General features: G+C 32.3%; 1 protein-coding gene across 1 annotated transcript in view; it reads left to right on the forward strand.

Moving 5' to 3' along the window:
- Positions 1–19674, forward strand: part of LOC126881572 (myb-binding protein 1A) — a 41078-nt gene extending 21404 nt beyond the window's left edge. Inside the window, exons 5-7 of the mRNA XM_050645896.1 lie at positions 806–1295; positions 12555–12770; positions 17400–19674. Of these exons, the coding sequence (XP_050501853.1) occupies positions 806–1295; positions 12555–12770; positions 17400–19642 (2949 nt within the window). The 3' untranslated portion in view covers positions 19643–19674. The remainder of the gene's footprint in view (positions 1–805; positions 1296–12554; positions 12771–17399) is intronic.
- The last annotated feature ends 4838 nt before the right edge of the window (positions 19675–24512 follow it).

Below are 24512 nucleotides of genomic sequence, written 5' to 3' on the forward strand. Positions count from 1 at the left end.
TTTTGCTGGGTCTATATAGACTTCACGAATACACAGATATTTTCATTTTTTTCTGTGCTACATTTTTGCTAAGAATATTTTTTTCGATAAAATACTTAGTATTTGAGTTATTTCCGAAAAACTGTGTGAAAACGTGGTTTTTTGTTGAAAAATAAACATTTTCAATCGCAAATAACTCGAAAAGTATTGACTTACTTAAAAAACTATATAGAACAAAAGTTGCTTAGAATTGGCCAACTCATCCATTTCCGGACTTATTTTAACCGAACGTTTTTTCACCCCCCAGAAGGGGTGACTGTCACCCCCAAAGTAAAAGCAACCAACGGTTCAAGTTCAACTTTAAAGTGGAAGGTAAGTAGAACCTAAATCCAAATTTTCATGCAATTCGGAGCTGACCCTGAAAATTACACGGTATCGCCGTATTTCCCGTTCATTTACTGAACTAAAATCTCTTTATAGTTATTTATGATATAAGTGTTAAAAGTACACGTTTAAGGCACGCATGTGAAAGTTTTATCAGCGAAGCGAGTTCTGCAATTCACATGGGTGCCTTAAAAATGTACGTTTTAACACGCATATCATACAATATTTTTTCTAAAACTTTTACTTGAACTTGACTGACATTCCATTTTTATATTTTTTTGACATTACATAAAAATTGCCTATACGGTCAATACGAACTGCAGTGCCATAAAAATTTTAAAGCACTAGTGCCTTAAAGTAGCATTTTTATCGCTCGTATGGAGTGCTAAAAATTGCATTTTTAACACGGTTGTAGAAAAAATATATTTATTCTGCTTTTCAGATCATTCCCAAATTATCTTCCCTACAACATCCTGTTTATGACATTATAAGCATTGAAGCAGCAACATCCAGCAACTTGAACCATTTTCTAGAAGAACTAGATTGGTACTTAGACATACCAAACAGGAATAAACTTCTTGTCGCAACAAAAATATACACCATACTGTTGGAAAAGCTTGAGGATGTATCTGTTGTTCCAAATATTTTAACCAAAAATTTTGTACATCAGATGCTCAACCATTTCAAAACTCTGAAAGGCAAAGATCAAGATGTAGAATTTAAACAAAGCATTAACAAATTTTTTGAGCAATTGTTAGAAAAACTAAAACCAGAAGATGTGAATTCGAAAATTAAGATTGCTGTTTTGAAGAAGCTGCTTTTTTCGCCTGGTACTTTTATCTTTGAGAAAATAACGCATTCTAAGGTTGTGCAGAATATAACTTGGAGTCTGAATGTTGATGGAGTTAAAAAACTTGTCGCGGTGTACAGGGGTAAGTTAAAATATTTTTATTACTGGAAATTTCATGGTTTATAAACATTAAAATAAGATTACAACCTTCATATTTCTATATTATTTGTCTGTGATCACTATTATTTGACCAAAAATTTATTTTTATAAATAAAACAATTCAAATATAATAAGCTGGGATATTTGGGCCACATTACTATAATCTGTTTTTTAACTAAGAGGGGTAATTCAAATGCAATGCTTGTTTGTAATTGGTCCAACCTCAGGCCGGTTTACTCAACTGTTATGAAATTTTGACACTAATGACATTTATGAAATTTTGACACTTCTGTCATTTTATAGGTTAATTAAGTTGTATCGGCGAATTTTTGTGTTTTTTGCGTTATTACTTAATTTTTTGATTTTTAGTCTACTTTTATATAAAAAACTGTTGTTTTTAGAACTCTTTAGCGACGTATTAGTATAATATAATATGTATGGATTATCGTCGAAAACCGATATGATCAATCAAAAAAGATGTATTTGGTGATTTTTCTAGTGACTTTCTTGGTCTTGGTGTGAATCTGTCTTTTTAGTTTACTCCTCTTGTTTTAAAAACAAACCATAGAGGTACGAAATATGAGATATTAAGGCTCATAATGCAGGGGAAAAGATCCTTAGGTAGAAGAAGAATTTCCTGGCTGAGAAACTTAAGAGAGTGGTATAGTTGCAGAGCCGCCGTCAATATGGTACGGATAGCTGTGATGATAGCCAACCCCCGATAAGAGAAAGAACTACAAGAAGAAGAAATACAATAAAATAATTGCCAACATAACTTACCTAGACTGCAAAATAAGTAGCGATTGACTTGTGATGATAATAGGTTTGTTCTAGCAAACAGTCAAACTAGTCAGAAACCGTCAGCAAACAGTTGGTCAGTGAGAGGACATAATACAATTACCAGTGCTATCCCCTCTACTCGCGCTGGTCGAATATTCGCTGATGGTTTCAAACCGTTTGAAACTGATGCTAGAACAAACCTATTATAATTTTATCGTCCAGAGTATGCCTATGTATTAGACAAACCGTGTTTTTATACCGTCTCTGACAGTATAAAAGACGGAACGGAACGGAAATCTATTAGGGCATTCTCTGTGTGCTGAACGGAGAATAACCAATCAGATATAATATGTGAGTTAAACGTACCCCGACCATATTCCGAACCCCGTCGTCTTGGTGAGCTGAGCGAGATTTCCTCTTCTCATACATATATTTAACGGTAATAAATAAATCCGATTTCTAATCCATTCGATCGTCGTTTAGTATCATTATTCATGTATCAAATATCCAGTGCCGGATTTGGGGTACTTGCGGCCCTAGGCCAAATTACCCCGAACGGCCATCGACAACTTCAAGATTATGTAATTAAAGCATAAAACACATTTCATATTAATACATAACGTTTGTTTTAATTTTACTTTTTAGAATTGGTACAACATACAGAGCATAACATAAATGAATAGAAATCCCACTAATGTTCTATTTGAATACGGTACATAAAGAGGTTGAAATGTTGTATTCGCGAATTAGGGGAGTGCAATTAGAACGAGAAGATACAATGTTTCGGAAAAAATCAAACAAGGTTTTTCTAAAACTTTTTTTGTTAGTTTATAAATATGTTAAAGTAAAAAGTTCTACTCTCAAATTTCGCCGCTAATTGTTTATTAATTGTTTAAACAATAACAATTGTTTTGTATAAATAATGTTAAGAATATGGGTGAATTCAACATTTTATTTTGATAAAAAATGTTTTTATTTTAGTTTTGATTATGCTGAACCCGAATCTGACATTACAATTTGCAAATTCAAAATGGCGGATTCAAAATGGCGGATTTTTTCCTAAAATTCCTTATAAAGCAGTTGTAAAATCCGAATTTTTTTATAAAACGTGTTTGTTTACATATATGTGGATATTTTTGAGAGGTTGCTGAACCTGAATCAAAGTTTGATAATTTAAATTATAAAATGGCAGATCCAAAATGGCGGATAACTTAAAAAATAGTTGTAAAATCATAATTTCTTTACAAAATGTATTTATTTCTACATATATTTATTTTTGAGAGCTTTGATAAACCTAACTTAAATGTTAACATTAGAAACTATAAAATGGCGGATCCAAAATGCGGATTTTCTAAAAAGAACATTTTTCTAAAACATTTATTGTCTTTATTTTTAACAGGTTGTTGAATCTGAATTAAAGATTAAAAATGTAAATTTCAAAATGGCGGATCCAAAATGGCGGATATTTAAATGAAAAACAAGTAGAATCCAATCAAACAAATATGGAATTTCATTCTTAAAAAAAAGATAAACAAATAATTTTCACAAAAATATTAAAAATTAAAATGTATTAGAAAGAAAGAACCAATTATTCAAAATCTATCTCTTCAATATTCAAAAAATTGTTGCAATGGAATCATAAATAAAAAGTTATTCTTAGTAAAAAGCTCTGCATATTCTAAAACTTTAAATGCAATCATAAAATATCAATTTTTATCCATTTTGTACAAGATATGTCAATAAATAAAAATTTCAGTTAGGAGTAAAATACCTCTATTTTTCATAATACTGAAAATTGTTATTATGGAAAGTTGTTCAGAATTAAAAACGATGTGTCAATATGCAATTACACTTTTATGCAATTTTTTTACATAATACCTCGTATAATATTGATAAAATATAATATTTTATATTTGCATATTAAGTGTTAGACCATGCACAGCTATTTATGACGAATAACTTTCTTCATAAAATTAATAAAAAATCAGTTATCATAAATAATAAGTGAAAATTTAATGATGTTTGGTATAATTAATTTGAAACAATATCAAAAAAAAACAAATTTTCGATTAGAAGGATATAATTACATATTGGAACATAGTTTTTAATTCCAAACAACTTTTCTTTATAAAAATTTTCGATATTGTGAAATATAAAGGTACTTTACTCTTGAGTGAAATTCATATTTTTTGACATACCTCGTACAAAATTAACAAAATTTGATATTTGATGGTTGCATCTTATGTTATATAATATGATGCAGAGTATTTTATAAAGAATAACTTTTTTTCGTAAAACTGATATTAAAAAAGTTATCAATAGGTTCCAAGTTACGCAGACATACTGTATAAGAGCTAAAAAAAATTTTTTTCTTGAACATTTATTATTTTTGAAGCTTATTATTAAATTAATTTTAGATAAGTTTTACAGAAAAAAGTTTTGATCACTCTGTATATACATTTTTTCAGCTGGTAATTTTCGGTTTTTGTATTACATTTTTGTTATCTTTCTTAGTTTTCTCAAAAAGAAATTGTTTATTTCATTTTTAATCTAAAATAATTCAGTGTTTTTTAAAGATTACATCCTAGGCTTTAAAAAAATATTAAAAAAATTGTATTAGATTTATTCAAACTTGAGTAATACCGTCTTAAAGTGGTGGGAATTCTGTAGAACTACGAAGTTTTCAAAAATTACATTTTTTGAGACAGCGTATTATTTGAATTAAATTTTTGAGATTTTTTTTGAATGAAACATCGTTTAGAAAGATGATCGAGAGGTAAGTTGTGCAAATTTGAGAGCTTTGTAAGTAAAATTGTATTAGTTACACATTTTTAAATCATTTTTAAACAAAATTCATGTAAGTCTCATTTTCCGCCCACACCGTACTTATGTCCATACATTTTATTTCTTTTTATTACAACCGTAAGATAGCTTATTTTATCTTCTTTCATGTCCAATTTGTAAAATTTATTTTGATCCATTAGTTAAAGAATTACATTAAAAAAACTCAACCGTGCACTTCTTCCAACGCTAGTTTACATTGCGTCAATGTGTGTGAGAAGGGTGACTTTAGCGTTATAAATAAAAAATTACAGAAGCTAGAGATTTAATTTTAGAAAAATCTTTATATAAGGTTTTTTTTGTAAAATTTTCTGAATTTTTCAATGGTCTAGTCAGTTTTTTTCTAGAAATTATATTTTCGGAGTTATTTAAAAAAACATCTAACTTCGCTGTTCATTTGTTTAATAAAAAATGAAGCACCCACTTCTCGAGTAGAACTTTTTGATATGTTGTTTATTAAACATTTCTTAATGAAATTACAAAAAGTTTTATCTTGTTTGATTTTTTCCGAAGTGAAGATCTAAATGCACTCCCCTAAATTCAATAATCTTGGTTTACAAATTTGACTAAAACCCCAAAACAGCTATACCAACAATTTCTATATTTAAGTATAAAAAATATATAATTCAAAAAGTTAGCAAACAGCAGTTATTTGAAAAATTATTAATATTGCTAAAATTATTATATTACAAATAGTGGAGTCACTGAAGGTTTTCACCTCCGATTTCGTTGAACCTCCATCGATTTTCATGAAAATTGGTGAGTAGTTAGAGGATACCTCAAGGAACAAAGGTGACATGATGCCAACTTGCGCTTTTATCCTGGGGGTGGATGCCACCCCTTCTCGGGGGTGAAAATTATTTTATTGAAAATAACGCTATAAATCGATAGAGGGACAAATTTTAAGCAAAATTTATTATATAAAGTTATTAATATAAATCAACACTTTTGAGTTATTAAAGTTAAAATTTTATTTTTTCGTAAAAAAATGCATGTCTTAAATCGGTTTTTCACGTATAACTCAAAAAGTATAAGCTTTTACAAAAAAGTTACTATTACTGAAATTGAAGATCATAAAAAACTGAATACATTCTTCACTTAAAGAACTAAACTAATGTTAGTTCTGTGTGAGTTATTGGCAATTGAATGTGTATTTTTTTCGACGAGTACTCAAATCTAAGTATTCAAGCTTAAATAACAGGAAAACGATGCAATGTATAAAATATACCTGCTAAACATTTGTCAAAGTACTTCGGAATACATATCAAATGAGCTTCAGAACAAGTTAATGGCGTCAAAATTAAGCAAGTTATGATGAAAATAAAAGAACCCTTTCGAATTTTTTAGGAAAAAGTGAAAAATTAAACATACGCCATTTCCACAAAAATTAAAATTTATAGTAATCCTTACAAGAACTTCTTTATATCAGCATAAGTAATGATTTCAATAATTTTGACTGGTTAAGAATGCATATTTTTGAAAAAAAGTTATAATTTAAAAAATCAGAATTTTTAAAATTATTGTAATTTTCATATTCATTTGGTAATAACTCCAAAAATACTCAGTATACGTAAAAAATTATATATAACCAAATTTTAGTTTTGTCCGTGTCAAATATTTTACCTGTTTCACTATTTCTATAGGGTAAAAAATAACCGAGATAGAAACGTTTAAATCTTAAATTTTGCTGTAAGAACCATGCAACCGGGGCCATTTAACCTTTTATTTTAAAAAAAGTAAGGGGTTTAAAAGAATAAATTCAACGTGCTTAAATATCCCTTGGAATTATCTTTTAAATGGTTTTTAGATAAACCTGATATCGTGAAAATGAACGAAGTTATTAAAAAAAAAACAATAACATTTTTTGGAAACATTTTTAAAAGATAAGTTTTGAAAAAATTTTGGATCGTAAATTTTAATGCTATCAACATGTTCGGGGCTCATTTGATAGATATTTTTAAGTACTTTGACAAATGTTTAATAAGTTTATGTTATAAAATGCATCATTTTCCCGTTATTTCAGCTTGAATACTTAGATTTTTTTACTCGCCGAAAACAATATACATTCAATTACCTATAACTCACTTTTAGTTAACATTAAAAGGTTTTTCTAGTAAGAGGTTTTTTTAGTTTTTTATTGGCTTCAATTTTGGTAATAATAATTTTTTGAAAAAACTTATAGTTTTTGAGTTATTGATGAAAAATCGGTTAAAAACATGCATTTTTCTCAAGAAAAACTAAAATCTTTGATCTTTAATACCTCAAAAAGTTTTTTCACCACCGAGATAAAATAATAATTTTCACCACCGAGAATGGATGGCAGCCACCCCCAGGGTAAAAGCGCAAGTTGGCACCATGTCCCCTTTATTCCTTGAGATATCCTCTAAACACTCACCAATTTTCATGCAAATTGATGGAGGTTCAACGAAATCGGAGGTAATAGCTCATATCCACCTTCAGTGACTGCACTAAAATTAGTATTGCAGTTAATTGTTAAAATTAAATAACATTTGGGGGAAAAAGTACAGGTGACAACAAAAGACTAAAAAAAGCCGAGTTGAAAAGACATTATAAGTAAAAGAACAAGCAAAACAATATGAACTGTAATAGTAATAGGATACGGTACTGAGAAATAAAAATATTAAGGATACAACAAATAAACTTCTAGATCGGTCAATTCTAACATTATTCTCTTATACTGAAAAATGTTAAGAGGAAACAGTAGCGATCAACAGGTAGCCAAAACGCGTTCCAAGATTACGGCTGTAATTTTGAATATTTTTTCGAGATATTTGGCACACGTATTCGTAATATAATAAAGAATGGCGGTACAGAGCCCAATTTGAAAAATATATTAAGGCTATGGGTACATAATTCGCAAATATTTTACGTGTATCCCTACTTTTTCTGTCTTTACACGGCAAATTACGTGTAGTAAAATTCACACTGGTATGGATATGTAAACATTACTAGAATGTCATTCTACTTGAAAATGTCATCATTAATTTAAAGAGATGGGTTTTGAATGTTCTTGGATAACTGTTATTTTTATAATTGCAAATTATTAATTCAGTTAATAAATGTGATAATTTTTTCACTAACTATGTATTCAGTGATTGTAATAATTTATTTGTACAACAAAGACTAATACTCAATCGAAAAAAGAGAAAAAGTGTTAAAGTGATTGTTTAATAATATATTGTTATGGAACGCTTACAATTTTGAACATCTTTAACAACAAAATACTTGGATCACAGAATATATTATCCTGATGTATTCTCTGCTTGGATCTTCCACAAATAATACACAATAAATAACTTTTTATTAAGTTCACGTCTTAAATCAATTATTTATCAAATACATTATATATCAATAATATTTAATCAATAACTCAACATATTCCCGATGCAATGTCAAATATTTAAAATTGTCACTGATTGTCAGTGTCTGACTGACAATATATGCTGACAATATTATATTCGTCTGAGTGCGTTGTAAGACAAAGATAGATTTGGAAAATATTACCACGGCATTGTGTTTATTTTTTTCGAATCCTGAAAAAACCAATAAATATTTTTGAAAAATTTAAACGCAGAATGAAAGACTAAATTATTACCGAGGGCCGAAAGTCCCTTAGAATAAATAAAACGTTTATTTTGAATGATATATTTGAAATTAAAAATCACACTAAATTTTATCTTAGTTTTTCACCCCTGTAACTTATTAAAATAAACATTATAGAAGTTCTCAGGGACTTTCGGCCCTCGCTAATAACGTGATCTTTCATTCTGCGTTTACATTTTTCAAAAATACTTATTAGTTTTCTCAGGATTCGAAAAAAATGAATCCCCATTTGAATATCATTGCAGCCGAAAATACGTACCGATCCTCTTAATATGTGGAAATTACTCTGTAATTAAATGCAATATTAAAAAAACGAGCCTGTACCGCCATTAAGGAGAACAAAAAAATACACTTTCTTCAAATAAACTTTTTTATCCGATTCCTAGATTTTGTGTCATTTTGGAACTACTAATGAAATAAAAAATTTTAGTAGTTCCAAAATGACACAAAATCTAGGCATCGGATAAAAAAGTTTATTTGAAGAAAGTGTATTTTTTTGTTCTCCTTAATGGCGGTACAGGCTCGTTTTTTTAATATTGTATTTAATTACAGAGTAATTTCCACATATTAATGTTTTTTTGCAAATTGGGCTCTGTACCGCCATTCTTTATTATATTACGAATATGTGTGCCAAATATCTCGAAAAAATATTCAAAATTACAGCCGTAATCTTGGAACGCGTTTTGGCTACCTGTTGATCGCTACTGTATCACCTTAATGTCATGTTCTTAATTTGGATAAAGTTGGATTAGTGATTAACATTGACACTCACTCCACTCCATACTCACAATAAATCTCATATCTAGACTCTAAACACTCTCGCTTTTTTGGCTGCAAAATTTTTAATGAAATCGTTAAAGTTTAAGGCTTAAAAAAGCTCAGCATTTGAAACAAAATTAGACAATCTAGAATCTTCGTCAGAAGTCGAGTTCCTCAAGTAGTTTTCGATTCTTTTCAACACGCTGAATGATCTTTCTCCAGATGTATTAGTTGTGATCATTCATAGTAGAATGCGCAAAGCCGTGTCCATATTCGAAAATAATGTTGTTAACTGTTTTTCACGAATGAGTTTCAGATACTTCAAAAGTGTATTCTTCGGAGGATTGGTAAATTGGTAATCTTGTTATCATGAGGTTATCTTTCTTCATCAAATATACTTTCAACAAAGCCTTTGAACTGTACCTACACACTCTTCTCCAAAGTCACCGTCTATGTCGATTAGATACTTTTTAGCCAAAATAGAAGCTTTTCCCCTGATTCCTTTATTGGAAATTGACGATAAGTTGTTTAAAAATCCAAATTCTTCATAAGGCTGAAATAAACTTCGGATACTTCCTTCAATTCTGAATAAAGCCTGTCAATTACAACATTGAATGTATTAATCTTTAAGTCTTTCTTTGCCATAAAAGTGGCGTTCAGTAGATTCATCTTATTTGTCTTCGCCAGGGAGAGCTTTTCTTTTAGGGCGTCTTTTTTTTTCAAGAATACAGGTTTCATTTTTAGACAACTCTTTTCCTTTTTTTTTCATAGGAATCAAAGTTGTGTCTTATGACTCAAATTCTAGGGATTTGTATATGTTGCAAGTCATATTCAAGTCTGTAGCAGTATTTTGCAATGTTTTGGTACTCTTGTGTTAAAACGTTGTAAAATATCATACCACATAATTAGTAGAATAGCATTCTCTAATTTTAAAATTTTTTTACTGATTTCATTAGCTTCAGCGCGGCTCACATTTGTTTCCTCTGTATCGGCTGATATTTTTTTAATTGCATCGTAGTAGCTCCAGTAGTTAAGTAAAATAGCTTTTAGAGCATGCCATTTGGCAGCCCATCTTGTAACGTTTACTCTTTTTGGAAGGAGTTTCTTATCGTTATTGATATTTTTGACAATGTTGTGACAATTTTTTTACCAAAAAAGTTTTTGTCACTAAACGCTGCGGCCCCTTTTTGCTTGCGGCCCTAGGCCGCGGCCTAGTGGTAAATCCGGCACTGCAAATATCGTCACATCGACCCGACATTTATGAAAGTCCGATATGTAGATTGTAAATATATTTTGATAACGAAAGTAACAAATATGTAATTAACCATTACCGCATCTGTTGTATGTTTGGTTTTAAAATAAATGTCTTATAAAAACAAATCCTCTTCTACTGAATTTGTTACCCGAGATCAACACAGACCCATCTTCAGAAATTCGTTGTATATAGGATATAATTTTCTTAATGGTAGTCTGTTTTATAGTAGATGATGCCATCAGACTCTTACCTCAGTCATTTTAAGTGAGTGACAATATTTGTCAAGTGTTTATGTGTCTAAGAGTGAGTTGACTTGTAAGATGAATTCATCTTCTTTTTAATTATCTTTCTCTCAAAGCATGGGTGACATGATTTGTGTGTGGTCACAAAACTTTTGGAAAATGCTCACACTATGTTCCATTACAAACCTGGAAAATGTCTTAGCGAACACAATCCCTGTTTAGTCAGCATGGTGAAACGAAAAAGTAAAGAGAAATAAAGAAAAGAAGAATCTATGGAAGGAGTACATATAAGACAAAACAACAAAAATATTAAAATTACGAACAACAGAATAAAAGTCGAGGATGGAGTAATAATCGAGAAAAAGAAAAGTTGGGACAAACTCAAATAAAATGTAAAATTATTTTAGAGAAAACTGAAAACCCAAAGTAGGACTGAACCGACATAAGTAGCAACTCTAAGTCATGTTGGTCAAGATACATTTGGTACATGAAATAAATGAGGATGATCCAGGTGACTAAAGTTTTGTGAGATTATAACTGAAAAAGTAAATAGTAATCCAAACTTTCCATTTAATATTTGCTTTTCGGGTGAATATTCTTTTTCTCTAAATAGTACTGTAAATCTACACCATTGCCTCTATTTATGCTGATGAAAATCCTAGAGTGTTTCACGAAACACATACCCAACAGCCATTGAAACTAAATATATGGGCAGGAATTTATATGGCTCGTCTTATTGGTCTAGTCTTTTTGTAAGAAAAATTTGAAAGGAAAAGCATATCTAGAATTATTAGAGGGCACAGTTGATCCCCTTTTGACACATGATATTTAATCGAAAATGAGAACAGGTATTCCTGCTTCATTGGAAGAAATAAGATGACGAATAGTGCTTGAATGTACTCTTCTTTTGGTTTCTTGGCCTCCACCTCTTAGGTACTTGGCCAGTTCTCATATTTAGACTGTTATTGGAAGGGAGTCTGGAGTCTTAAGGGTCTCTTTTCAAAGAGTCTGGATTTTGAATGTAGTCTAGTAGTCCCTGAAATGCTTCAAAATGTTCGTCGTAATATCAAACAGTCACTTTATACTTGTATGGAGATTGTTGGATCATTTTGAAAATTTTACTAAAAACTGCGCATCTCAAGGTCAGGTACAAAGTGAGTTTGAACAGGCAGTAGTTTTTGACGTGTCGGTAAAATTTTGAATTTGACACTATCAAAACATAGGCGTTACATTCAGTTTTTAAGAGGTGTAACACTTTCAATAAACTGATAGTTTTTCACAGCAATAGAGTTAATAATATGGAAAAAAATCATGGATGACTGAATTCTCCAGATAAATATTATTCTGATGCAATTTACCGTTATTTCGACCAGAATAGAACTTACACGAAAAAGCTTTATTAGCTGGCGTTCTGTATTGTGCAGTAGAAGTCTTTCATTGACCATACGTCTAAGAGTATTTAAGTGCTATATCTGGTCCGTTTTGTCCTATGCATGTGAAAGTTTGACAACAAAAGTGAATGAATCTCAACAAATACCTATCTAACAATATGTCAATTATAACAATATATATTTATTTTATCATACCTAATTTTCGAAAACCAGTCGCTCCGTGAATCCAATCTAAATTCATTATCGCTTTTTCTAGACGAGTTTTTAACAGTGTTGAAATCCATTCCATAAAAATTTTAAATGATGAACCGATATCGTACCCACATTTTAACAATATAAATATTTTGCAGGGGTGATTGAAGGTAGTGAAATCGTGGCCAGCCAATATGGCCATGGGGACTATTGGTTAAATAATGACAAACTTTATGCCGCCCATTTACTGATAAAACTGTTAAATCATAAAGCAGTAAGAGAGGAAAATGACTGGAAAACCGAACAGTTAATATTTCTAATGGAATTGGGATTGCTGAAGGATACACAAGTTCGAATTGGGAGTGAACTATCAGGTAAAGTATATCTCTTTATGTATTCGAGAGTTATCAAGTAACTCTATGAGAATACGGTAACGTTATAAATAACATGTAAAGTATACAGTAAAATAGCGTTACCGTATTCTCCTAGGGTTACTTGATAACTCTCTATTATCTTCCTTTTGTAATGTTCTTGTGGCGTGTATCTATCACACCACATCCTGAACTATAGTTCTTCCACTGCATCTTTGCACTTCGTCAATATTCGTATTATAGGAAATGAACGTGTGAAATAAATGTATGTGCCAAACGTACGTCCTGGCTAATAATACAATGGAAGTTTTTATACTCTTATGTCATTTATTGGCATATATGTTGTCCAGTAACATCTACATTAAATAAATATTTAAACCGTAGTAATCAGAAATTTTAAAGTGTTTTTATTGAAAATAAGAAAATATACGGTACAAATATATCATATACAGGCTGTTTAGTGTTTGATTAAATATACCCGAATGAAGGAAGCGCTAAAATCGGCAACATTGCTTATTAGAATTAGTTGCATTGCCACTTTAGAATGACGAATGACTGAATGAATCTGCGAATGCAAAGGACACGCGAATCCAGTGCATTAGGTGGGCAGCGGGGGAGCAGTGTTGACATTTTATAGTGCATATATCTACTTGAAAACTAAACAGTCTGTATCTAATATATCATATATCGTCAAATACAGTGCGCTGGAATAAGTGTTACCCCTCCCTATTAACTTATTTATATTTAGCACATAAGCAAAACGATCGAACAGGTCGATTTTTAAAATAATCATAGTATATTATAGCATCAATGTTTCGAACTTTACGCGATTCCTCTTCAGGTGACAGACATAACTTTGTTTTTTTTTTTAAATATGAAAGTGCATCCTGTGACACCTCGTTTAAAAGATTTTGAAATACTGATTACAAAAAAGTATACAACTGTAATCCTTTTTGAGAGCGTAGGTGCAAAATTTCGATCGAATTCTTTTTAAATGCATTCATTTTTTTCGAATCCTGAGAAAACTAATAACTATTTTTTTTATTTAAACGCAGAATGAAAGATTACATTATTACCGAGGGCTAAAAGTCCCCTTGAATAAATAAAAAGTGTCTTTTGAAAGATATATTTGAAATTAAAAATCACACTCAATTTTCTCTTTTTTTCACTCCTGTAATTTATTAAAATAAACATTATAGAAGTTCTCGGGACTTTCTACGCTCGGTGATACTGTAATCTTTCATTCTGCGTTTAAATTTTTCAAAAATAGTTATTAGTTTTCTCAGGATTCGACAAAAATAAATGCATTTAAAAATAATTCGATCGAAATTTTGCGCCTACGCTCTCAAAAATGATTAAAGTGTTATACATTTTTGTAATCAGTATATCAAAAGTTTTTAAATGAGATGTTACAGGATGTACTTTCCCATTTAAGAAAATGAAAGTTATGACTGTCACCTGAAGAGGTATCACGTAAAGTTCGAAACATTGATGCTATAATATACTACGATTATTTTAAAAATTGACCTGTCCGAGCGTTTTGCATATTTGCTAAAAATAAATAAGATAATAGGGAGTGGTAACACTTATTCCAGCGCACTGTATATACAAATATAAATACAAATAAGTATATCATAATATCGTCAGATCATGTTTCTCTTGTTGGTAAATTTAGGTTTAGATTGAAGGTTGCCAGAAAGAATATGCAGAAGAAGACTAAAATGTAAGGAAACAAAAGAGATAGTCGCACGGATTCTTTCAGAGAAGCTAAGTAACATATAAAGAAAACAAAAACCGTTAAAAAATATTTAATATTACCCCGTTGACGTTTTAGCACTATTTAAATAACTAAATGTCAATTTAGAGGTTAAAAACATATACAGTAAGCGCCACCCTACTAGATACATAGGAACATTGAGCTATTACAGTCTTGGACCCTTCACTTGTTGTAATGTTTATTTTGTATGTCTAGTGACGTTTGGAACGTCAGAAAATGTATAGAAACTGAATATTAACATAGAAAGTTGACAAATGATAGATCAGCTGTATTAAATACAGCTGATACAAATTTTGACGTTTACAGTTGTCATTTTGTTAAAGTTGTAAAAGTTTTAAAGTATTGTAATATTAAAAAGGCTAAGCTTTCAATATAATAACACACAAAACAATACTAAAAATATTTACTCTACATCCCACCAGATTGAAAACAATGGGAACCTTCTCTGGTTACACCTGCGAGGCTTCTAAAATTTGCACGCTATAACGGATGCTGAGACTAAAGAAGATGAGGGAATTTTACAATTTTCGTTGGAACTTTACCGCGCTGAGCAGATGGAACGTGAATTATAAATTGTAAAATTCCCTCATCTTCTTTAGTCTCAGCATCCGTTATGGCTTGCAAATTTTAGAAGCCTCGGAGGTGTGACCAGAGAAGCTTCCCATTGTTTTCAATCTGGTGGGATGTAGAGTAATATTTTTAGTATTGGTTTGTGTGCTATTAGATTGAAAACTTAGTCTTTTGCTAGCAGTTGCCGCTAGGGCATCCCTGCCATTTCGTTCGTTGCAGTCCGTAACTGCACGCCGGGGTTTGTCCTGGTTGGGTCAGAGAGAGCAGTATATGCGCCTCCTGATGAGAGACTAATAAGTTTCGAAACCGGTAGAGGTGCTTGCTGCACTCTCTGATTGGACTAGAATATGATGCGGCTGTAGTTTCGTGTTGCAACGAAATTGAAAATGTTTATTCATTTTTTTATTGTAATATTCTTGGTGTTTGAACAAAGTTCTTTTAAAGCAGAGTAATAATATGTACAATTAATTAATGTATTTTTGTATGGAAAAACAATTATTTTGAATAGTTTCTTGACAGTAACATGACAGGGATGAAAGTCACATCTGAGAACGGACCGGATTAGCAATAAGGTACCTACCCATGTATATAGTAGCATGACGCTTACTGTATATTATTTATTATATAAATAAATTCTTTTTTTTTTCTCTGATTCTGGCTTTGGTTTAGAACTAGAACCTTTAGCCACGTAATTGTATAATTTATCACTAAGTCAGGGGAGTAATGTGTAGTGTGTGTGTGTGTGTGTGTGTTGAGTAAGTGTCTTGTTACTTTGCAAAGTCGACGTCATTGTCTTTGCAAAGAGACGCTAATTATTTCCGAACGTCTGCGGTCCCTCCGGTGAGTACCGATCCCACAAGGACATAAACTATTTTCCATTTATTAATTTATAATAAATGAAAAATTTCTGCCCCTGGTGGGATTCGAACTCCCGACCTTTCGTTTCAAAGGTAGGCGCTCTTACCACTGCGCCACAGAGGGGGTTAAATAAATTCTTAACCTAATAAATCGAACACTGTCAAAACAAAATTTACAATTGTCAATGCTTAGTAGATAAATTAATCACCGACCATCTTTCTATGGATGTCGCTGCTCAATGCATGGTGTTGTGTATGGACAGGCGGCTTAAATTAATCGCTTGAGTGTCTGTGAGTAGGAAAGGAATGTAATATAAAAAATAATTCGTGAATAATGTCATACTTGTGCAAAGATACAATGGAAGAACTGTATTTTCCTCTATGTGTCCCTGCAAAAGTAAGATTTAATAGTTCTTATTATCTACATTACTCTTGTTATATCAGTTTTATCGCATGTACCTCTTTAAGGTACTAGTACACTTTAGAAGACCAAATATAATCATTTTTTTCAAGAATTTTTTTCTCAGAACCTTTATTAAAAATGAAGATAAAACTTTTTACCTGTTAATATCTAACTCTTAGAGAGTAGAAAAAATATATCTGTTTTCATTTATGCACGTACACTAATATTGTAGAGCAGCGTTCTCAATCTGTGGTACGTGTACCACTGGTGGTATATTTCATTTTTTGAGGTGGTACACAAAACGCAAAAACAGCCAAAATCAGCACCACTATTATAGTTAATTAGATCACCTAGTTAGATATGTATTTCAGTTAGGTGGTACCAAAAATAATAGAAAGTATTTGGTGGTACATGACACAAAAAGATTGAGAACCGCGGTTGTAGAGGGTGCAAAAGTCGAGGCCTCGAAAAATGATGGCGGACAGTTAATCTCAGGATTGGGATATCTGAAACAAAAAAATCGTACTACATTTGAAAGAGGAAGGTTTCTTACGTGACAATTTACCACAATTTGATCAAAAAATAAAAAAATATATATTTTTTAATCATGAAAAACTGAAGAAAAACACAAAAATTTTTCAAATTTCCGTAAAATCTTTTTTTGCGAAATTTTTCAGTAACGGTGGTAAATTGTCACGTAAGAAACCTTCCTTTTTCAAATGCCGTACGATTTTTTTGTTTCAGATATCCCAATGCTGAGATTAACTGTCCGCATCGGAACTACTTTTTTTCGAGGCCTCTACTTTGGCGCCCTCTACGTACATAAATGAAAACATATATTTTTTGTATTCTCTAAGAGTTAGTTATTAATATGTAAAAAGTTTTATGTTCATTTTTAATAAAGGTTCTGAAAAAAAAAATCTTGAAAAAATGCTTATTTTTTATCTTCTAAAGTGTACTAGTACCTTAACTTGACAAATTCTTTTTGGCAGGCTTTTATTGAGATTTATTTTTCTTCCTTACAGCGTCCTTGAAGACTGCCTTCTTCGGAGCATTAAATTTGAAGCTTGCAAAACTAGAACAACTACACACCATTTTGTTAAGTGTGGTACTTCATCTAAATTCCAAACTAACACCTGAAAACTTAGAAACAGCCCTTCGTTCGACAATAACAATAGAGCAATACGAGATCTGGGAAAAAACCATTTCAATAATAACCAAGATCGAGAAAAAGAAGAAGAAAGGGGGGTTGAGATCCGTCTTCTTAACGCTATTTCTGCACTTAGCGTTACTTTTATTTAACGATGCTAAACTAGCTGTAGACTCTTTGAATGAATTATTTGTTTGTTATGAAAAGACTAAAAAATCCAGGAAAAACAGTGAAGCAATGGATGAAACAGCGGTTGAAGATGCTAGTGGTGAAGATGTTATGTGGATTGAAGTGGTAACAGATCTATTTTTAAACTTTTTATCGCAAAATTCTCACTTACTTAGAAACATCGTTAACTTGGTCTTTCCATATTTATGTGAAAACATGACAACGTCTACAATCCAACAATTGGTATCAGTGTTAGATCCAGAAAATGAAAATCCTTTATCCAAAGGAAACAATCATAGCGATGAAGACGATTCTGATGAAGAATCAGAATCGGAAAAGGAAGATGAGTCTGATGATTCTAACAACGAAGAAGACGACGACGACGATGATAATGATATGGAAGATGAGAGTGCAAACGACAAGTTAAGAATGGCTTTGCAGAAAGTTTTAACATCTAACGGGTATCAAAGTGATGAAGAAAGCATAGATATCGATCAAATGAGCGACACTGAAGGAGAAAAATTGGATAAAGCCTTAGCTGATGCTTTTAAACAGTTTAGACCAAACCATGGAAAGCGCAAAAAACAGAATGAAGATCAGAGAGCGTTAACCCATTTCAGAGTTAGAGTTTTAGATTTGATCGAGATATATTTAGATTCCAACCCTTCGATGATTATTACTTTAGAAATTATGCTCCCTTTGTTAAAAACTGTGGAATTCAGCGTAAGAGATGAACACCAAGCTCCTCTATTACATCGACTAAAATCATGTTTGAAGAAGTTATCAAATTTGAAGAAATTTGAAAACACTGATGGTGTAGATGACGCAGTCTTGTGTGATCTACTCAAGAGTTTGCTTGATAAAGGGACAAAGAATACTTGGATCGTGCAAGATATGAGAGAACAGATTTCACACTGTTGCATTTTCACGATCAAGTGTTCAGATTTACTTTCCAATGCCGAAGCTACACCAAAGAAAGTAAAAAAGCGTCTTAAAAACTCCATAGTAGAGTTAATAAGGAACGAATTGGACACATACTTCAATAAAAGAGAATGTGCAACGCCCTTTCTGGTTTTTAAGAACCTCTTAAAAATTTCCTGGGATGGCAATCTTACTTTAGTAACTACAATTTTAAAATACCTCTTTGACGCTAACGTTAAAGTTTTCAAAAAGTCCCAAGGCTTGGAATTGGTCCTTTCATTTTACACAAATCAAAGATACTTAAGATCAAACACGGAGAAAATTAGGGAAGCTTTAAACGAAAGTCACGAGGAATTCTCAAATAATGCCATAACTCTATTCAAATCTTTATGTGAAACTGAACGCAAAGTCCCATCGGAAAAATTTTTGTGTAATATGTTTAAATTATTAGTTGCCTTGAAAACGAGTGTCTTAAATATAGAGTGCATGAAATGGCCAGCAATAGCAGAATCAGTTCGAGAATTTATGAGCACAGTTACCTTATCCAAAGAAGCCAAAACCGCCTTTAACAAACTATGTGCCTGTCTAAACGTTTCCAATATAGTTAGACACAACCCTGTAGTAACCTCCTCTACAAACAATGACGAAAAAGCAACCAAAGGAGCTAAAGAAAAGAAGAAAAACAAGAAAACAAAGAACAAAGAGAAGTTAAAGTTGAAGAAAGAAGCTAAAGAACTAAGACTGCAGAGTTTATCTGAAGGATTCAAAAGTTTAGACTTTGCAGTTGCCGATGATGAGGTTACGATGGAAACCAACGAAGAATCAGAGGAAGACAGCAACAATAAAAGTAAAAAACAGAAAAAGAGGAAGAGCTCTGAAAATTCGGTAGAGGGTGAGAAATTTAACGATGTAAATACCACAAAAAAATCAAAGAAGAAAAGAAAGAATTCAGAAAACGCAGAATCTGGAACTGCGATAGTAAACGGCGTAATAGAAAGTCACAATAAAAAGAAAAAACATAAAACATAAGCTAATTTTGTAAATAAATAAGTTTTATAACATGCAGTTTGTTTTATTTTACATCATCATTTATTTTTAATGCTTTTATTTCTAAGAGTTTCTATTGGGCTTCTTCTTATTTAAGTGCCGTATGCCAATAGGGAACTTTTACATTCTTTTAAACTTTAAAATTCGAAAAAATGGTATATAAATCACAACAAAACATAATTTAGAACCTGTATCAAAAATAAAAAAGTTTTGTTTGTCTTTCGTTTGGCCCCTCAAGACACCTAAAAAATTCAACTTACACCAGACCACCCAAAACGCGCCGTGACGTCACGGGTTTGTACAATTGTACAAAATAATGTTCAGTTTTGTATAAAAATGAGATTTACAAAATTTCACGCTTTAAAAACTCATAACTTAGAAGTACAAATTTAAAGTCTTCTTTATCTTAAAATTAGCTGTACCAAATTACCAGACGATTAACAAAAAATGTTCGAACCAACAAATGTTAACCAACTGTTCGAACATTGTAAGATCCAAGACAGGTGAATTACTACAACGGATGATCAAGTAGAGAGATGGAAAGAGCACTTTCAGGAGATGCTAGGCACGCCCAGGGATAACGCGGATGAAATTGTCGAAAACCCGCAGAATGTAGACTTGCACATATCTTGCGAGTCCCCTTCCAAAATGGAGATAATAACAGCTATCAAATCTCTGAGAAATAACAGGTCCCCGGGAATCGATAACATTGCTGCCGAACTACTTAAAACTGACCCGCATCTAACTGCTGAACTTTTGCTCCCCATAATCCGAGAGGTGTGGGAAACAAACCGCATTCCAGCGGGCTGGAAAAAAGGTAATATTATTAAGCTTCCAAAAAAGGGCAACCTCACACTGTGCAAAAATTGGAGAGGAATAACCTTGCTTACCGTCATAAATAAAATTTTTACGATCATCATACATAAAAGATTAACAAACAAGGTTGAATTTCGAGCGAATCAAGCAGGTTTTAGACCAGAATCTTCCTGCATAGATCACATTAATACAGTGAGGGTAATAATGGAACAATCGGTTGAATGGAACACACCTCTATACATGGTCTTTGTCGATTTCGAACGTGCCTTTGACAGCCTGTCTCATGCTGCTATATGGAAAATTTTAGAGTTAAGAAACATTCCTCATAAAATAATTTCCATTATAAAGTCACTGTACACTGAGGCGACGTGCAGCGTGACACACAATGGGGTCAACAGTGACGAATTTGACGTACTTACTGGAGTCAGACAGGGATGTGTGCTTTCTCCGTTTCTGTTTAACATAGCTCTGGACTATGTTCTCTCCAAACTAGACTTCGACACAAAAGGGATACAATGGACGTTAACCACACGCCTAAGTGATCTGGAATACGCCGACGATATCTGCCTGTTAGGACAAAGGTTCCAGGATGTGGCCGACCAATTGGAAACACTATCCACTGAGGCCAATAAAATAGGTTTAAAAATCAATATTGGTAAAATCAAGTCGATGAGAATAAATGCAAGGAACAACACGCTATTTAATATCGACAACAAGCAGATTGAAAATGTGGAGAACTTCACGTACCTTGGAAGTGTCATAACAGAAAGCGGAGGTACAGAAGACGATATTCGTATGAGGATACGTAAAGCTCAACAAAGCTTTCAGCATGCTTAACCCTGTTTGGAGGTCTGGAGAATATACTACAAGGACAAAGATCCGAATATTCCAGTCAAATGTTATGTCTGTTCTACTCTATGGATGTGAAACCTGGAAAGTGACAAAATACCTTACAGACAAATTGCAGGTCTTTGTTAACAAATGTCTACGAAGAATTGTTCGTATTTTCTGGCCAAACACCATCAGAAACGAAGATCTGCTACACCTGACCCAACAAAAGAGGGTAGAAAATGAAATAAAATACAGAAAGTGGGGGTGGATAGGTCACACACTCCGAAAAGATAGTTCCAGTATTGCAAAAAATGCCCTAGAGTGGAATCCCCAAGGAAAGAGAAAAAGAGGTCGCCCAGCACAAACTTGGAGAAGATCCATCCTGGACGAGATAAGAAGTCAAGGAAAGTCTTGGAATGAGGTGAAGGCCCTAGCGCAAAATAGAACCCGATGGCGCGTTTTCACTGAAGCTCTATGCTCCACTTAGGAGTTCAAGAACATTATATGTATGTATATATTATCTTAAAATAGTTCAAACGACCCGTGACGTCACAGAGTTTAACTATGTGGTTCTGTTTATGGTTATATTTACGTATATTCTTCTTCTTCTTCTTTAGTTTATTGGCCTCCACCTACTTCGGTATTTTTTCAGCTCGTCGTCGGGGAATAAAGGAAAAATATTTATATTCTAATGACATTTATCGTATGTCGTTGTAATAATATATACCAGTTTGTTGAGATTGGAGTTTGATACAGTTTTTGAAGGAAAGGAAAGAAGGTTTACTATTGAAAATAAAACCATTTTGGAAAAGTACAAATTTTCTATGAATAGTTCAAACGATCCACGTCATATAACTGTATTTTTTACTGACGTTTATAATGTCTAATTTAAAATTATATATACAATTGTGTGTGTTCACAAAGAGAGGATGGCATTAGATAAACTTTTTGCGACAGATATATACAATTGGTGTAGAATGTAAACATACAACCCTGTGACGTCACGACGCGTTTTGGGCTGGCTGGTATAAGTTGAATTTTTAGTCGTCTTTAGGGGCTAAACGAAAGACAAACAAAACTTTTTTATCTTTGATACAGGTTCTAAATTATGTTCTGTTGTGATTTATACCATTTTTTTCGAATTTAAAATTTTACGCAAGTTCCCTATTGTATATATAATTTTAAATTAATAAGACATTATAAACGTCAGTAGAAAATACAGTTATGTGACGTTACAAATGTTTTTGATCGTTTGAACTATTCATAGAAAATGTGTACTTTTACAAAATGGGTTTATTTTCAATAGTAAACCTTCTTTCCTTTCCTTCAAAAACTGTAATCTCAACAAACTGGTATATTTTATTACAATGACATACGATAAATGTCATTAGAATATAAATATGTTTCCTTTATTCCCCGACGACGATCTGGCTGGTAGGTGTTAGAAATACCCAAGTAGGTGGAGGCCAATAAACTAAAGAAGAAGAATATACGTAAATATAACCATAAACTGAACCACTTAGTTAAACTCTGTGACGTCACGGGTCGTTTGAACTATTTTAAGATAAAGAAGACTTTAAATTTGTACTTTTAAGTTATTACGAGTTTTTAAAGCGTGAAATTTTGTAAATCTCATTTTTATACAAAACTGAACATTATTATGCAATAAAAAAAATGTGCAAGTTCCCTATTGGAGGTTGGATATCATCATAGTTATTACTCTATCTACCGCTGCTCTGAAGAGTTCTCTGGAACTGCTTTAAACCAGTCGCTTAAATTTTTCAACCATGACATTTTCCTTTCTCCTATACTCCTTCCTCCTCTTATCTTACCCTGAATTATCAGTCTTATCATTTCATATCGCTATACCCTCATTACATGTCCCAGATATTGTAAATTTCTTATTTTTATTGTGTTTGTTATATTTTTTGCCCATTTATCGCAAAACTTCCGTATTCGTTTTCTTCTGTATTAATGCTATTCTACGCATCCTACTGTAACAGCACATTTCAAATGACTGTGTTTTTGATTCAATATCCAGCTTTCAAGTTCATATTAGGTACAGTATCGAAAACACGTAGCATAGAGATCTTACTCGTCAGTTTGAATCCAAGGTCTTTATTGCAGAGGATTGTTTTCATTTTGACAAGCGCATCTCTTGCTATTTCTGTACTGGCCTTATTTACATTGTTTGGTCATTATTTTCTGAAATCCAGGTTCCCAGTTTCTTGTATTTTTCAACCCCTTTCTATCGGTACATTTCACAAATGTAGGTATGTTTGTTTGTGTTCTGTTAAATAAGTAAAAGGGTTCTTCACTTTCTCAGGTTTATTGAATTCAATACAAACGTCAGGTTAGGAGAGATGAGATCGGCCCCGGCCTTGACGTATATGTGACTGACTTCACAACTTACAGAGTTGCCGGATTGTGCCGATAGTACATCTCCCTCTTTACAAAAACAAGTTTTCATGAAATATTATCATTAAAAAATATTTCATATTAAATCATTAAAAATAATCTTTCAAATAAGCTGGCTGTCGAGATTCTTTTCGGACGGGAAGAATCCTGTTCCATATCAGAACAGTTATTTTCTGTATTTGGAACTGTTAGCGCATTATCGTTATCACTACACAACTCACTGTTTCCCGCACAATCCTTCCGACTCGCACAGTCTTCTCACCTACCTTCTTTACAATTAAAATCAGAACCAGAAGTGAGCAGAGGCAGTGCTGGAGTAAATTCAGGTTCAATGTAGTATGGTGCTGGAATGAGGTCATGACGGTTTCGTCTGTAATTTCCTGACTTGGTTTTTACTATATAAGATTTAAAATGGACGAAATTTTACCGTACAACCTCAAATCAATTACCCAAACACTGTCTCCTATAGATAAATCTGATAAGTCCTGGTCCTATGTCTTTTATTAAATTGGGAGGCTGATTTTTCTTTCGCTCTATTTTCTCTTTCTACCACCGAATCGGTATTAACGGGATTATTTAACAGTTCTGGAATTACGGGTAAGGGAGATCTCAATTTACGATACATTAATAGTTCGGAAGGCGAAAATCCACATTCAAGGGGAGTGGTACGGTAAGCTAATAAAGCTAGACTAAGGTCTTCATTTTTCTTAAGGAGATTTTTCGCTATTTTAACTGCAACCTCTATACATCCATTGGATTGAGGGAAATAAGGACTGCTAGTAATATG

This window comes from Diabrotica virgifera, chromosome 3, assembly GCF_917563875.1.
Source record: "Diabrotica virgifera virgifera chromosome 3, PGI_DIABVI_V3a".
Classification (NCBI taxonomy): Eukaryota; Metazoa; Arthropoda; class Insecta; order Coleoptera; family Chrysomelidae; genus Diabrotica; species Diabrotica virgifera.